At 39.8% G+C, this 16,013-nt stretch overlaps 1 protein-coding gene across 1 annotated transcript in view; it reads left to right on the top strand.

Moving 5' to 3' along the window:
- LOC307188676 (contactin-associated protein-like 3) overlaps window positions 1-16,013 on the top strand; it is a 188,053-nt gene that overhangs the window by 130,400 nt on the left and 41,640 nt on the right. Inside the window, exons 12-13 of the mRNA XM_079926128.1 lie at window positions 2,998-3,117; window positions 13,793-13,990. Coding sequence (XP_079782254.1) covers window positions 2,998-3,117; window positions 13,793-13,990 — 318 coding nt within the window. The remainder of the gene's footprint in view (window positions 1-2,997; window positions 3,118-13,792; window positions 13,991-16,013) is intronic.

Here is a 16,013-nt window from a genome sequence, read left to right as displayed (position 1 = left end):
ATTGATGATAAGGCAGCTAACAGAAATACATATATCATAGGATAGAAAAAAATAGTAGGCAAAGGAAAATAAGTATAGGAAAATAAAATATAGTCAAAGTATAAATTAAATCTAGAACTCATGATATTATATCTTGTTCTCTTCCTCGAGCAGAATCCAATTTTAGTTCTCAAGTCCTGTCTGCCTAAGTAAAAAACATGAGTTACTAGATTCTCAATATTTATAAAATTAAACAAGAAAAGTCTCAGAAGAAGTACAGGATGGGAGCTAACACGGTAGGACTTCTAGACATCAGTGACAAGCCAGGCAAATGCTTAGGTTCCTTGCAATCTTGATGTTCTCTGATAATGATGGTGGTGGTGATCATGATGATGATGATGATGGAACTTACTGGAACTTACCATGTACCTGCACGATTCTAGTTCTCTGCATGTTTCAACTCCTTTAATCCTCAAAACAACTCTAGGAGGTAAATGTATTTTTATCTACATTTTACACCTGAGGAGCGAGAGAGGCTAGGTTGTTTACCCAGGGTCACACTCTCCATCTCCTCTTAGTGGTGTTTCTTCTGTCTAGAACACCAGTCTCTTTTCTGAAGAATTATTCTTTTAACTTTAAAACTAACAAAACTTTATTGACCGTTAATCCATTAGCTTATGACAGAGCCTCTGAAATGCCCTTGGTCTTCTAATTATTGGCTTTTGTATATGTTTTTCTTTTCGTTTTTCCCTATTTGTGTGTCACTGCTGATGTTTCTGAATCCCTTCTCTGGTAGCACCCCTCTCTCTGGGTCTTTAGAGAGAGACAGCATGATATGAAAATTCACAGATATCACCATGTTCAGTCCCTCCTACTGGGAGAATATATTGCACTTTTAAGAACTCTTCCCTGTGAATTATTTAATTTTATTTCCACATATGGGAGAGAAGCAGAGTTTGGACTGGCATAAATTTGTCTTTATGGGAAGTGAATCCCAGTGAGGCAGGCATCAGTGTTGGGATGAGAGCCCTGTGTCCTCAGCCCTGAAGGTTCCACAGAGGAGCTCAAAGCATCTTGGAAGACAAAGGGAGGTGACTTATGCCCTAAACATCCCATAAGTTCAACCAGAGCAATTCCACCTGCAACTCTATTTACTGTACTAGTGCCAGGTGAGAATTTCCCGGAGTAACTCTTCATTTGAAAAGAGCTGGACATCTGGGAAACTTGAGGCTAAGTGACGGCCAAGTCACAGTTAGGAATGGGGTGATCTCTTCCTTAGAGTGTCCTCCATCATACTTAGCAAGGTGTCTTACATGAAGCAGATATCTACTGAATATTAATGAGTAAGAAATATGGCTAAAATGCTATCAATAACTGTGATCTAAACATCATTCTAAACAACTCTGATTTTAAAACTAACAGATATATATATATATGTAGGGTGTTTCATTTGTGCCCCATGATTTGGTCTAATAACTGAATTGACTTCATTGGGATCATCTAACTGGTAAGCTACATGAAGATGAGATATTGCCAAATCAAAATAAATGATCATGAGACCATTATTTTTGGGTCTAAGTGCACGATTAATACACGTGTGCATTCGTGTTTAAAGCAAGCTTTCTCCTAGTCATTCCTCCTCTACTTTTCTTTCCTAGGCAATTCCAGCCCCAACCCAAACACAAACACTGCTATCAATTTTCGTGTATCCCTCTGGACACTTTTCTAGGTGGTCATGAGCATATGTATGTATTTATAGGAGTGTAAACATGAGCAGCCAAAATGCACGCATGGTGGAAAAGCAGTCCATGTTGTCTCTGTGTCCAACAGTGTAGATGGTAGTAGCCGTGCCATTGATTTGGGACAATCTGGTACATTTGACACTTGACCATGTTTAACAAAAGGATGTTTACCTTTGTAAAATCTCTGGACAAAAAGCATTTCCTTCCTGTTCTTTTTCTTTGAGATGAGAGAAAAACAACCCCTCGATCTCTCCCTGGGTTTTTGTTGATTATTTGAAATAGGCAAAGTTAGAAGTGTAGATAATCCCGTCACTGTAGCATGGCATAAAGCCATAGCCTCTTCGGATCACTCCATTTTGTGGATCTTGCCTAACCACCACCTGAGTCTGTCTGTGTGGTTGCCAAATCTGATCGTTAGAGCTGGCTTAAAGATCCAGTCCAGCACTCTGCCAGAATCAGTGCTGCACTTCTGTCCCAGCAGCCATTAGCGGCTTTTCAGGTTTTCAAAGGGTTTTTCCTGTCAAGGCAGCGAGTGATGCACACCGGAGATGTTACTTGGTTGATCACTCATTTAAATGTCTTCTGAATATTGAGTCCATCATCTGCAGATGCTAATCACTTGCCTTGTACACAGAGAAACATTTATTGTACATGTAGAAAATTCAATTATGAATTAAGATAAATTGAAACTATAAAGAGATATTTCATATATATTATATATATTTCTTTGATTTTCTTGAATTATCATTTGCAAAGCATTTAAGGATGTTTCTTTTTAAAGCAAACTTTAAAACTGAATGAAAAAGAGTTGCTGATTTGTGAAATTCATCTCATTGAAAAAAATGCATTTCACATGTAAATTGTTTTAAGTAAACAAAGAGTATAATTAGAGTAATTTATAAAATAACATGATTATTTAGATAAAAGCAGATGATTTAGGGAGATTAAGCCAATGCACTTCAGGTGCTTAGATATTATGAAATAAAAAAGAATTAGACAAGAGTAAATCCAGTTATCACAATTTTGAAAAGAATCCTATGTTTCTAGAACATACAGGATTCAGATCCACATGTCCCACAGTGATCCCTCCTAAAATCTTTCACCCTGTGCTTCAGAATCTTCACTCTATCTGATTGAAACAGGGAAACACTCCTCTAAAGAAAATGTCCCTGAGAGCAATGCAGAATGAGTGTCACTGGGGAAAGTATCACTTAATTCACAACATGGAGGGATCCATCCCACTGTAGCTCCTGTCTGAGACCCGTGTTCTTTGCAGCTATCTACGAGCAGTCATGTGAAGCCCACAGGCACAGAGGAAACTCTTCAGGGCTCTACTATATCGACTCAGATGGAAGTGGCCCGCTGGGACCATCCCTTGTATATTGCAACATGACAGGTATGCTAATAAGCCTTTTTTTATGACAGTTAAACTCATGTAAATACTTGCTGTGCATGAAAAACCCAAATGAGGAAAGTAGAGTTTACCTAGTGGCAGCGTTATGTAGATATGCATTTTGATTGTAATTGTAATATGATTGCTCAGACATATTAAACATAATGTTCTAAAATAGTTAAGAGGTGGTAATTAAACGTTGTGTTCTTTCTTTGTGCAAAATTAACAATAAATCTTTGCTTATTAATCTGAAACAAAAAGGGATAAACTTTATTTCTTAGTCCATGTCAATAAATGCCAAAGACTTAGGAGAATATTCACTTTTCAAATTTATGAAAGCATCCATTTGTATTCTTTTGAATCTGTAATTTCATGAGTTTATCTAGGAGATAATAAATGTTTCTAAAGTGTATATACTTCAAGTAATAATATTATTCTTGTGCAACTGTATAAATAATATTTTATTTTCCTTAGAAACCTAATTATATGTTAAAGGACTTGTTTACGACTTATTGTTTATGATGCCTTTAATTCTTTGAAACGTTTTAATTTAACATCTCCGCCTACAGTATAGGACCACAAAGGACAAAAGCATCCACTTTAATGAATGACAACTGCCCTGATGGAGTTGATACAAATTCTTTATACCTCTTCTGTACCTGTATCTATGTGTGTCTGTACCCATAACTTTTCCTCCATGCTCGCATAACATTTTACCAATAAAAAGAGGACAAACCTCCAAGAAAACTTTCTGTTACTCTAGCAGTGTAGACCTAACGTGTACTTCAACAACCACAGAATTTGACTCTGCAAATTCTGAGCTAATGATCAGAAAAAAAATCAACTATAAATGGTTCTAAGGCAACTATAACTTAGTTATAATTTTGTTCTTCTGTTATTATGGCTACATGTCACCCTGACAGGGTTGCAATTCTCACGAGGAGGGAATTATTTGTGGATAAATTTATGATGATGCTTTCTGAGTAGCTTACAATCCTGGTGTGGTTTTTTACCTACTACCATTTCATACATGAAACGAAATCTGAGCATTTTGGCAGTGGTTAATCGTATGATTAGATCTGAATTCAGTCAAATATATCTTCCAGCCCCAAAACTACCCCCAAAGTTGGTACAGAAAATGCAAGAACTTGCAGAGCATTGCACTGGGTGTGAGTATGGCTCTTTTGGGCTTTGGGGTAAACATTTTGTCATAAATACTGACCAAAATGTTGAAGTGTGATGACAGAGTTAAATACATTGGTTTACCTTTACTGAAAAATGTGTGATCAGTGAAATATGTGAGGAAACAGCCCAGGGGATCATTCTAGATATACTGCACTCCAGTGGTTTATAACAGGCCTTCAAGTGATTTCAATTCCTGCTTTGATTTTCTTTCATTACCATGGCTCAAGCAAATGCCGAGGACAAAGAAAGCTAAATAAAGTTGCTAGCATCCCAATAAAACATTTCCCTTTATCAATTAAGTTCTTAATTATCACAGAAGTCTAGGGCATGTTAAAGATTTTCATACATATTGTCTTGGGTTAATTCTATGAGCAGAGTTCCATACACACTGAAAAATGCCAAGATTCTAGAAAGGTAGAAATAATCCCAACTGGCACATTCCAAAATGAGTGACATTTCAATGACTGAAGCTATTTTTTTAATAGTTAACTATTGGCAAGCTGAGGTCACGTTTATAAGGAAAGGTATTTGCTGAGAAGAGGAATAACTGAGAGCTGAGGGTCCGATCTTCTGCAGTTTATGCTTGTAATAAAAGAAAAGTATTTTAGCCATGTTAGTGAACGCGGTCTAGGCTTCCCCATGAAGCTTTAGTTGTGCATATTTATAAAGCCCCTTTGGAATGTGTAACTATCTCAAAGGTGTTTTGTTTTAATGCTAATTTGATACCATAGCTGATGTATTTTGATTCCCTGCAATTGCTGTTACCTTTTCAGAGTGAACCTTGGCCCCTACCACCAGAGAGAAGAGTAGTTATCATCAAAATGCAAAGAGGCAGTAAAAACAGATGCCCAGCTTTTGATTTCAGGTAACTTAGAATAATACCTGATGATATACAAGCAGGTTTTTCTTACATTAGAGATGAGAAAGAACCTCTAAATAAGGGAGGGAAAAGGTGAAATCTGCTGATTAACCCTCCTGGTCAGTTTACACACACGATGGCCTTGAAAACTGTCTGCTGAGGATGTGAATCATATCCTTCCCCGGGTGACCTGAAGAAACATCCAAGTAAAGGCACAAAACTGAAGAGTTGCAAAAAAACTTCTGACAACATTGAACACATGTGTACTCAGCGCCTGCCCTGAGCCAGGCACGGCTGTGACCACATCAGGGAGTGAATCTGAACACCTCCCTCCCCTGGTGGGGGGTGCTTTCTGGGGTGGGGAGCCAGATCATTGACAGAAGCGAATCAAATACTTGGCATGTTGCAAGGTAGCAGGTGTTGTGAAGAAGCACAAAGCAGGGAACAGGGTCACAGACTGTAGAAGGATGGGTTACAGTTTTCAATAGAGGGATCAAGAAAGGACGCAGTTGGAAAGTGACATCTGTGCCAACCACATCAAAGAAGCAACGCTGAGAAAACCTGAGGTGGAGCCTTCAAGGGGAGGGAGGAGGGAAGTGCCAAAGGCCTGCAGCCATGGGGAGCTGGCATGTTGGACAGACTCAGGTGGAAGGACGAGAAGGTGACCTTTCCTCAAGTCACGTAGCTGGAAAGGGGCTGGTCCAGGATCCACACCAGCTGTGCAGTTTGGGCCTTTAACCATCGTGGGGCACCAAGAGGAAGCAAGGAGACTAGTTAGGATGTTGCTGTAGTAATCGAGCCAAGATGGTGATGGTGGGTAGCAGGCTGGGAGCAGAGGAATAGGAGGAGAGAAATGTTGAGTTAGAACCGGTGGACTAACCGATGGAGAGAGAGAGAGGCATCAAGCAGGGCTCCTGTATTTGGATCCAAGCCCTGGAAAGAAGGTGCAGGTATTACTCACAGAGACGGAGAATTCTTGGGAAGGACCATGTTTGTAAGGGAAGACCAGGATTCCAGTTGTGAATATGTGAAGTTTGGGTTGCCCATTGGTCATTTAGTTAGATAGTGGAGATCTGTTGGTTATAAAACAAGTGTAATGTATCTTCTTAAAGCCTACTGGGTGGTTATAACATCCTTGGCAATACAACCTTTTAAAAATAGAATTCGGAGTGTGACTTTACAAATTCATTTAACCTGACCAGAGGACTCCTGTTTGCTTTACTGTCACTAGTGGACACTATCCAGCAGCAGGATAGAGCTTCTCTAGGTCCCTACGTGTTTGTTCCCCAAGGAGAAGCTCTGCTTTCCACAGCCAGATTCTGCAGGGTAGCATCCCAGGAGAGGCTGTATTATTATTAAGCTTCTGTAGAGATGCTTATGTGCACATGGGTTTAGAAAGCACTGTCGTTTAGCTGAGGGTCTTTGGTTTTAGCAGGCACAGGCTACTCTATCGTCCAAAAAATTAAAATGGAAAGGGAACAAAGGGCATCACAGAATGGAGAAATAAAACCAATGCAGATGTAAAATTTTGGTGCCGCTACTCATTTCACGGTCCAAGCAATTATCCTGTTGTTCCTGTTTATATAGGTTGCTGTGGGTGAGGTTTAATGATCCATCACTGAATCCCTGTGGCTCTGATGCATCCACAAATGCAACAGGAATGGTTCACATGTATTAAGATAAAGTATGAGACATTAATGCTCTAAATTATCTTCTAAACTCTCTAACGTAATCTTGGAAAGTTTTAAGAGCTGTAAGGTGTGTATGTGTGTGTATGTGTTTGTGTAGGGATTCATGAAAATTATTGCTAATAATTTAATGATTTATATTGATGTGTAAATGTCTATTATTAAAGCATACTTCATAACTATATATCTTCACATTACATTGCAAATGAACAAACATTACATAGAGATTATTGTATCACAATGCCTTTTGGGTAATTAAAGGTTTTTAGAGTTTATAGTTGCCTAGCTCTCATGTAAAACTCCTGAGATTAGTATATTCTTGTTCTATGTGAAAAGATCAATGTCGTAAGGGTTCCGTAATTATGACTGAGATGGAACATCAAATGGATCATGAGACACACATACATACCCAAGATGGAGAGCAGGAGTTAACTACTTCAGTGAAGATTTCCAAATAGTATTAAATACCAAGGATTTTTATTAAACTCAACACCGTAAGGAAAGCAATGTGCTGAAGACAGAGAAACACACAGGCCAGTCCAAAGACCAGTGACTACCTCCAGCAGCTACACAACAAAATATTTAATGAAAATTTTTTTAAATCCAAATTTTTCCTGGGGAAAATAAAAGGAATGAACCAAAGTTACAGCTAAATGGTCCTTACTGCCCAAGGGTCATATGAGGTGCCCCCTGACAAACCTGCTTATTGATAGAGGAAGATCTTAGGGTCCTGATTCTGTTCTTCCAACCTGGAAATATGTCCACTATGAAAAATTTGCCTTCTCCACGATGCTGCAATGCCTGTGGACAATTAAACACTCTCTAATTATTAAAAAACAATTACTAACACTTGGAAAAAGATACAAAAAACAGAATTCTAAACCAATGGTTAAAATTATATCCTTGGAATAAAGACACAGATGTAGAGCATGGACTTGAGGACACAGGGAGGGGGAAGGGGAAGCTGGGACGAAGTGAGAAAGTGGCATGGACATATATACACTACCAAATGTAAAATAGATAGCTAGTGGGAAGCAGCCGCATAGCACAGGGAGATCAGCTCGGTGCCTTGTGACCACCTAGAGGGGTGGGATAAGGTGGGTGGGAGGGAGACGCAAGAGGGAAGAGATATGGGGATATATGTATATGTATTCCTGATTCACTTTGTTATACAGCAGAAACTAACACACCATTGTAAAACAATTATACTCCAATAAAGACGTTAAATAAATAAATAAATAAATAAACTTAAACTTGCCTGAAAAAAAAAATCAGATTTCAGAATGAAAAAAAAATTATATCCTTGGTAATAGCCTTTAAAAATGTAGTACTAGGACACACTCTGCATGTATTTTTTAGTACCTTTAGTACAGAGACAACCAAAACAAGACAAAATAGTAAGCTATTTTGAATGGACTGCCTGTGCAATTTGTTGACAGACCTATTCCCTTTCTAAACAGAAGAAACAAAACATAACTTCTTTGATGACAAGATGAGGAAGGTCAATGGCTCTACTCACTGAGAGATAGAACTGTTTGTGCCCACCCTAAACCCAGGGTAGTTGTTAGCTATTTTCATAGTTGTGAGGTTCAGAAACTGCTTCTCAGACCTTGCATTGTGAGAATGATTGTCACAGAAAGAAGATAGGTTGCAGGCAGAGCAGTGATTCAACTTCCAGTCCATAAAAATCACCTGGAGGCTTGATGAACAAGCTGAGGACTGGGTCTATGGCATCCCTGCCCATTGCACCTTCAGATCTTGATTTATTGACTCAACAAGTTAATAATCCAGAACTTTTTACTCATTATTATTGCTGAGTCACTTGCCTTTATGCAAACCAAGCAATTGTGTTTCTTTTCTTGTTTTTATTGAGGCATAGTTGATTTACAATGTTGTGTTAGTTTCAGATGTACAGCAAAGTGATTTAGTAATACATACATATATATCTATTTTTTCAGATTTTTTTCCCTTATAGATTATTACAAAATAGTGAGTATAGTTCCCTGTGCTATATAGTAGGTCCTTGTTGGTTATCTGTTTTATATATAGTAGAGCGTAAATGTTGAATCTAAAAAAAATGATACAAATGAACTTATGTACAAAACAGAAATAGACCCACAAACATAGGAAACAAACTTATGGTTACCAAAGGGGAAGCGGGGGGATAAATCAGGAGTTTGGGGTTAAAATATACACAATTGTGTTTCTTAAACATCCTTTTCCCTGTGTCAAAAATTGTGTCAGGGACTTCCCTGGTGGCGCAGTGGTTGAGAGTCCGCCTGCCGATGCAGGGGACATGGGTTCTTGCCCCAGTCCGGGAAGATCCCACATGCCCCGGAGCGGCTGGGCCCGTGAGCCATGGCCACTGAGCCTGCGTGTCCGGAGCCTGTGCTCCGCAATGGGAGAGGCCACAACAGTGAGAGGCCCGCGTACCACAAAAAAAAAAAAAAAAAAAATTGTGTCAGGCCTCCAGCACTGTGGTTTAGCAAAGGGCAGTCAGCCCAACTGCTTTACACATAACTCATGTCATTTTTTTAAAAGCCCTCTATAGAATGGGTAGTGATTCATACACCATGAACCTGCATCTCTTTTATCCTGGCTTTTGCCTAGAAAGAACCCTTCCTGCCCCCACTGGGGGTACATTTTCTGGCCGGCCTCCTGCAGCTTGTAAAGGTAGTTCCTAAAGCAGGCAGCCTAGTGTGGTTGGCAATGCAGAATTTCTAGAGCAGGTCCGGTCACTGTGCCCAAAGGGAAAAAAGACAAAAGCTTCAGGAAAGTTTATTTTCCTGCTTTTCTGTCAGCCACACAGTCTGCCCTGGCCTTACGGGTGGACAAAGTGAATGGTCTTGATGAACAATAAACATATAGATGTTCAGAGAGCAGATAGGCCAGCAGCATGCTTGGTTCATTGCCTTAGCATTCAAAGGTGGCTAGACAATAGCATTCAGTCTTTAGATGCTGCCTGGTCCACTTTCCCCATTTACCATATATGGAATTGGAGGCTCAGAGGATTTTTTTGACTTTTCCAAGACCATAGATTGTAACCCATATCTCTCATTGACCATGACCCTGTACTCTGTCCATATCTAATTTTATAATTGCATATATAATGTACTCTCTGAGGAAATTACTTTGCGCTTGTGCTGTGTGGTAGGCTGATAAACAAGGGAAAGCACTAATAATATCTCCCAGTAACTGAGCTCTTGGGAGGTTTTAGGCACAGGGCCAAGCACACGTACATGTTGCCTCAAGACAATGTATGTCGTGTTGAGTAAGTGTCAGTTCATGTTAAATAGCAGATGTCTACCCTTATGAATGAGCAGACACACAAAATTGTATTCAGTGTGACGTAGTAAGTGAAAATATCACCCTCTGAAATCCTAGGGAAGAAGGCTGTGAAGTAGCTGCATTCCCTTGAGGATATCCAGTTGTATCTTATAGCATTTTCTTGTGTTCAGAATATTAAAAGAAATCATGAAAAGCCTCAAGGCCCCAGATCTGTGGCAGCCCTTATGAGGGTCTTCATACAAATATTGATCAAGAGGGACCCACAGGTGTGGGGATGGCCTGAGTGCCACCTCTGGGCCCTCCCAGGGCCTGGAGACTGTCTGCTTAGAGCTGTCATCTCTCCCCTTCAATAAAACACACACAACAGTCATCCTTGGCTTTGACAAACAGATGACATGGCAGGGCCCAGGGCCTCTGAGATCTAGGGCAGGGCCAGGTGAGAGCTGACCGTTGCCTTCCTCAGGGCACCTACTGGACATTCAGAGCAACGCAGTTGGTCATTACCAGCACTATGGGCACATAAATGCCCAGGATCTAGTTCTGTTTTCTTCTGGAGATTTTTCATTGGAAATATAGTAGAGGGCTCAGATGGGTAAGGCACTCTGGGAAGGTTACAGACCTCAGCACTCTTTGAGAGCTTTACCTACTCAGAAAGCTCAGCGACTCATGCTGGGTTGCTTAGAAATGTGTGGCAAAGTTACATAGTTTTGTGAAGTTGGGCAAGTGAGTTTTTCTAGACTTCCATTTCTCTTATCTGTGTGGCCAGAGGGTTGGGCTGGATAAAAGGTTATAACAGTGTTTCTCTCTGGATAGTAACACAGGGGGAGAACTTCTGAGAAGGCTGTTGTGGGTCTCTATTATAGAATTCAGATTATTTTTGTGGATCCAGGAATGGCTGCTAGTGTTTACATCAGTCTGTCCTTATTTATCATCCTGAGTGCATCTTCTTGACCAGCTTTACGTGGAGATAGATGTGACAAGTTAAATCATTTGGCATATTGCCTTCCCAGTCTTCTCAGAATGTGTACCCTCTTCCCATCAGAAGAAACAGAGGCAGCTGGCTTCATTTCCAAAGAGGTGGTGTTTGGACACAAATTGGACTTCATTTCAGGCATCTGTGGGAGAAGGGATTTTTGCCTTTACTTTCCTCGAGGTCAATTTCCAGATCATGAGCGATGGTCCCACAAAATATAAAGGCATCCTATTTTTCGTGAAGTCTTTTTTTCTCAGGGAGATTGAAATAAGCATAGCAGATATGCTTTCAATGTGTGTTTACCTGAATCTGTAGAATAAAGATCTGGTTCTTTTTCCATCCAACCACTTGTTTTGCTATGAAAGACTCCTTGTATAGTTCAGAGGTCTATTACAAAGTGTAGGAAGTGTTGCCAATTGCAAAGTGGATCTAAGTTGGCAAAACAAACAGAAGGAGGAGGATGTCATATGATATGGTAAGTCAATGTCATTATTTATATCCTGCTTACCAAACCAAACCAGCAAGTTAACTTGGCTGCAGGTTCATTTGTCCGAGCAAACGGTCAACCAGGTGCCACCAATGGCCACCCTGCTCCTGTGCAGAGGAGAGGCTCCAGTGAGTTGGATGAACATGTTCTGATAGGGTCTAATTCAACGATAGTTCAAAATTCCTGTTTAAATTTGACCACTATTAAAATTAATTACCTCAGATCCAAAATTATGCTTCAGACTACCGTGAGTAACAGCTAAGTATTTTTCCATCATGCTGGTCACTTAAATTCCTTAGTCTGTCTCCTCGTGCTTGAAGGCTAAGATTATGTGTCATGTCAAAGGTTCCTTTCTACTCATAGTTTTGAAATAATATGTTGTGGAATATTAGGGAAACATAATGTGTCTTTGTTGGGGTCTTTTAAATAATATTTCTAGAAAGGGCAACCACTTAAAGTATTTTTTCAGAAGGGCAGTTTTGAGGTTCTTTTCAACCTTTCCCTTCTCTCCACTTCAAAAGATTTCTATTATTACACCTTAACCATGCAAGACCATACATTTATCATACTGACCACCAGCCTGTATGAACTATTCAGGCACATCATTTTTCTTTGTGCTCTAAGCCATGAAAATAAATGACACAGTGGCATGGGAACTGATGAACTCCTAAGCCTAACACAGCCTTCTGCATGCCTCCCTGTACCCTCATTTCATTTGATGGAAGAAACCCTGAGGGTGAATGGGAGTAGGTAATTACCAAAAATAATGCCAGACGCATTTAAGTAATTTTCCAGGAAAATGTTGAAATATAAAATGTCTAGTGAAAACATGATTAAGGGGAAACACAATCTATGGATTTCAAGTTGCCATAGGAACACTCACAGCCCCCTGTAGTGAGCAGAGAGACAGGTGATCCGTTAAGTCTTTTCTCCTAGTTGAATATAAAACTGCATTAGTCATGCTGACTAACAGTTTGTTCCTGTCCTGGCTAGTTTTTGCATATTTTGTGATGTTCTTTTCCATAGGCTTTGAATCGGAGGTTTTTCCATGGCCCTTAGGGTTCTTTTCCCTGGATCTCTGGATGTATTTGATGTGTTAAGGGTTTGCAAACACCAACATGGCTGTAGGTTTTTCCCAGACCCAAACTCTCAGGGCAGGAAAGGAGCAGGGGACCCCTCAGTGAGTTCCATGCAGCATTGTTTTGATTTTTGAACCTTGCTCATGTATGAGCTATTAAAAAATAATAAAAAATAAACACAAGGCTGTTTCCTGCCCCTGTAATATGGCAAGTTTGTGTGGATACTGATCATTTTATCAAATACATATTACAGAGGAAGTTATATGACATGACATTATAAATATAGTTGAATTAAGGCAGCTTGAACTCAGCCTTTTAGCCACTGAGCCATGGGCCTTTTATACTGTGGGAGCTTCTATACATTCATGGTGGGAGGTTATTTTGGGGAAGATAAAAGAAGTCAAGGTGTTTTTCTTCTGTTATAAATATTGTGAAGTGTGCATTGTTTTTTAAATCTCTTGGAAAAATATAGGTAATCCATGTAACAGAAATATGCCAGAATTTTCCAGCAGACATTCATGTAGCAATGGTTTCTGCTAGGAATTGTTATATTAGATACCCCAAGGCTCTGTGTTTTTTATTGCTGGCCATTGAACAAGTTGCTGACACATTATTAGTCAATTTTTGTCAAAAATACTTATTTTCCATTATTTTGCATGATCAAAATAATGGTTTTGGGGGCTGCTTGTTCCTCAAATGTGTCTTGTATACATTTCTTTGATTATCAGAGGAAAAGATGCTCAGTGAGATGAGGAATATGCTTGTTACAAACATAAGTATATACACGATAATCTTTAGCTTTCCTCTTATAGTAATGGAAAGAAAAAAATAAAAGCCAAAAAGTTCTGTTTATAACTTTGAATATTATAATACAGAATTAAAAAAATTGACCCCTTGACAATGTTGACTATAGTAATGGTAATGCAAATTTCAATAAAGAGAATCCCTACTGTCAACATTTTAAGAATTCCACTCGCTGATTCCAATGTCAAAGAGATCTGATTGCTACAAAAATAAAAACCTTAACTCAGATAAAAATATGCTTCCATATTTATGTTTAATGATTCCATTCTCATCACAGTCTCCTTTCTCCCTCCCAACCCCTCTTCTGCCCGCCAGACACTGCATGGACCTCAGTGCAGCACAATGGCTCCCACTTGGTTAGTGTCAAAAGCTCAAATGGAGAAAGCCCCCATCCTGTGTTTTTCAAGTACACAGCCAGCATGGACCAGCTCCAGGCCATAATTGACTATGTGGACCACTGCCAACAGAAGCTGACTTTCCACTGCAAGAAGTCAAGGCTTTCAACTCCCCATGGTGAGTAATCAGAGTAATCAGACATTGTGGGCTGTAGTCCCCACAGGTCACAATGGCCTGCCAGAGATGCATGAAAATCTGTGCCCATAGTGCCCGGATCACATCTGAAGTGACAGGGATACTCTTCTTTGGAGCAAAGACCAAGGTCTTTGCTCAAAGCCAGGAATGATCTGAAGTTTCTCCCTAGACTCAACTGGGCAACTGAGCAGTAAAAGCCTCCTAAGGAGGCCCCTGGAATGCTCAGTGCTCATCTGCCATGAAGGGCAGGGACATCTTAATTCTGTCTTATCTCGGGAAGGATTGCTAACAACAACATGGCTTAGTGATCTGGAGGTGATTATTCCATGAGATTCTTTTTCATAGACAATGCAATTAGTGTCTTGGCTAATTGTTAATTGGGGAACAATGTTGGTATCCCCGCCACTTTCACACAACGTAAGTGCTACTAGTTTATTTCTCATATCTTTTCTTCTTTTGAAAATTCTTATGTTTAATTTTATATTTTTTTCCTTTGAAAAATCCCATTCTGTTGGAATGTGCAACCTCACTGCCTTCATGAAACTGCTTGGCTTTCTGGAGGCTGGCCTGCCCCTTCTCTGATTAGGCATCTGGGGAGTGGAATGAGCAGAGGGCAGTAGGCAGGTTCTCTGAGTTCAAGCTCTTAGGACTTAGACAAGTCCCTGTCACTCAGCAGCTATGGGACTCAGGAAATCATTTTATCTTTTTTGAGTCTTCAGAGCTAAGACATTAACCTTGCCAGAACTTAATTGCACCACATCTATAAATGGCATGAAGTAAAGGCTACTTATTTGCATCTCTCCAGTTTATTGAATTTATAGTTAGTGCTAGTTAGTACTTACTGTTAGTTGATTGATGCCAAATAGATCACTGAGCTAAAATTGTATGTTCCCAGAAGAATGAGAAAGCTGCCTCCAGGAGAGTAAATTATTGTTATGGGTTGTCTAACCAGGGAAAACGAGGCAAAGACAGAGTAGTGTTGGAACCAACCACTAACAAAGTCATAAAACAAAACCACCCAGTGAGTCATGGAGCAAACGCATACAAACTAGCAGATGGTCTATTCCAGAACCTGGACACGACCCAGATCAGCAAAGGATTCCCGCCTGGAGGGCCAGTGTCTGCCTATTGATTTGCATGTGGTTGCTCAATTGTTAGCCCTTCGATATGTTAATAAATATATAAAACAGCAACAGCAGCAACAAAAACAAATATTTAAACAAGTATTTAATTGGGGCTGGGGGGAAAGATGGAAAGAGAAAAGACTTATAAACTTAATAAACACCTGCTAAAAAAACAAAATAAGGGCCTTAATTAACCATGCATGCCAAGTTATTTGCATTTCTTATATGCTGCTACTGGAGGATTGTTAGTACAAACTTAATTTAAACAAATTCACTACAGACCTATATATTTCCAGAAGTGTTTAATTAAGGTTGAGTTGAGGCAGGCAAATAGTGTAGCCCAATACACCTTAAAATTGTTGCACTAATTTGCTCGGTATTAACAATAGACACAAATGGGTGTGCAGAGCTTTGATGCTACTCTTGTGTGGAAGGAGTGAACACACCAAAGCCTGGGTCCCTCATTAGAAGGTTGCAATGTGAAAACAGTACAAGGGGACTGCAGTGTGGGGAACAAGTAGCTTAGGAATTTTATAGGGTAGATTGGGGAATGTCAGTCAAAATTCAGTTCTCTCTCAAGAATTTTCCACTGTTCAAATTCTCAGAAGTTATCAGGAGACTGAGGAGGTGGTAATCTTGAGAGGAGATATAGCAAGTCTGGGGCCTCAGTGCAGCAGCTCTTGTGTAAGTTTTGTTTTCCACGAGGGCCAGGGAGGAGCAGAGGGCCTAGGATCTTGCTAGGGTTCTGAAACATTTTTCCTTCAGCATCTTTAAGGTCTCTGTGTTACATATAGTTTCAGGGGATATGATTACAGGTGGCTAAAGAGGAAGTTGTATGACAGTAAGTGTTGACTCTAGGAAACCATTTGGTTACCATACTA

This window comes from Stenella coeruleoalba, assembly GCF_951394435.1.
Source record: "Stenella coeruleoalba genome assembly, chromosome: 7".
Lineage (NCBI taxonomy): Eukaryota > Metazoa > Chordata > Mammalia > Artiodactyla > Delphinidae > Stenella > Stenella coeruleoalba.
This window is presented reverse-complemented; position numbering and strand designations above follow the sequence as displayed.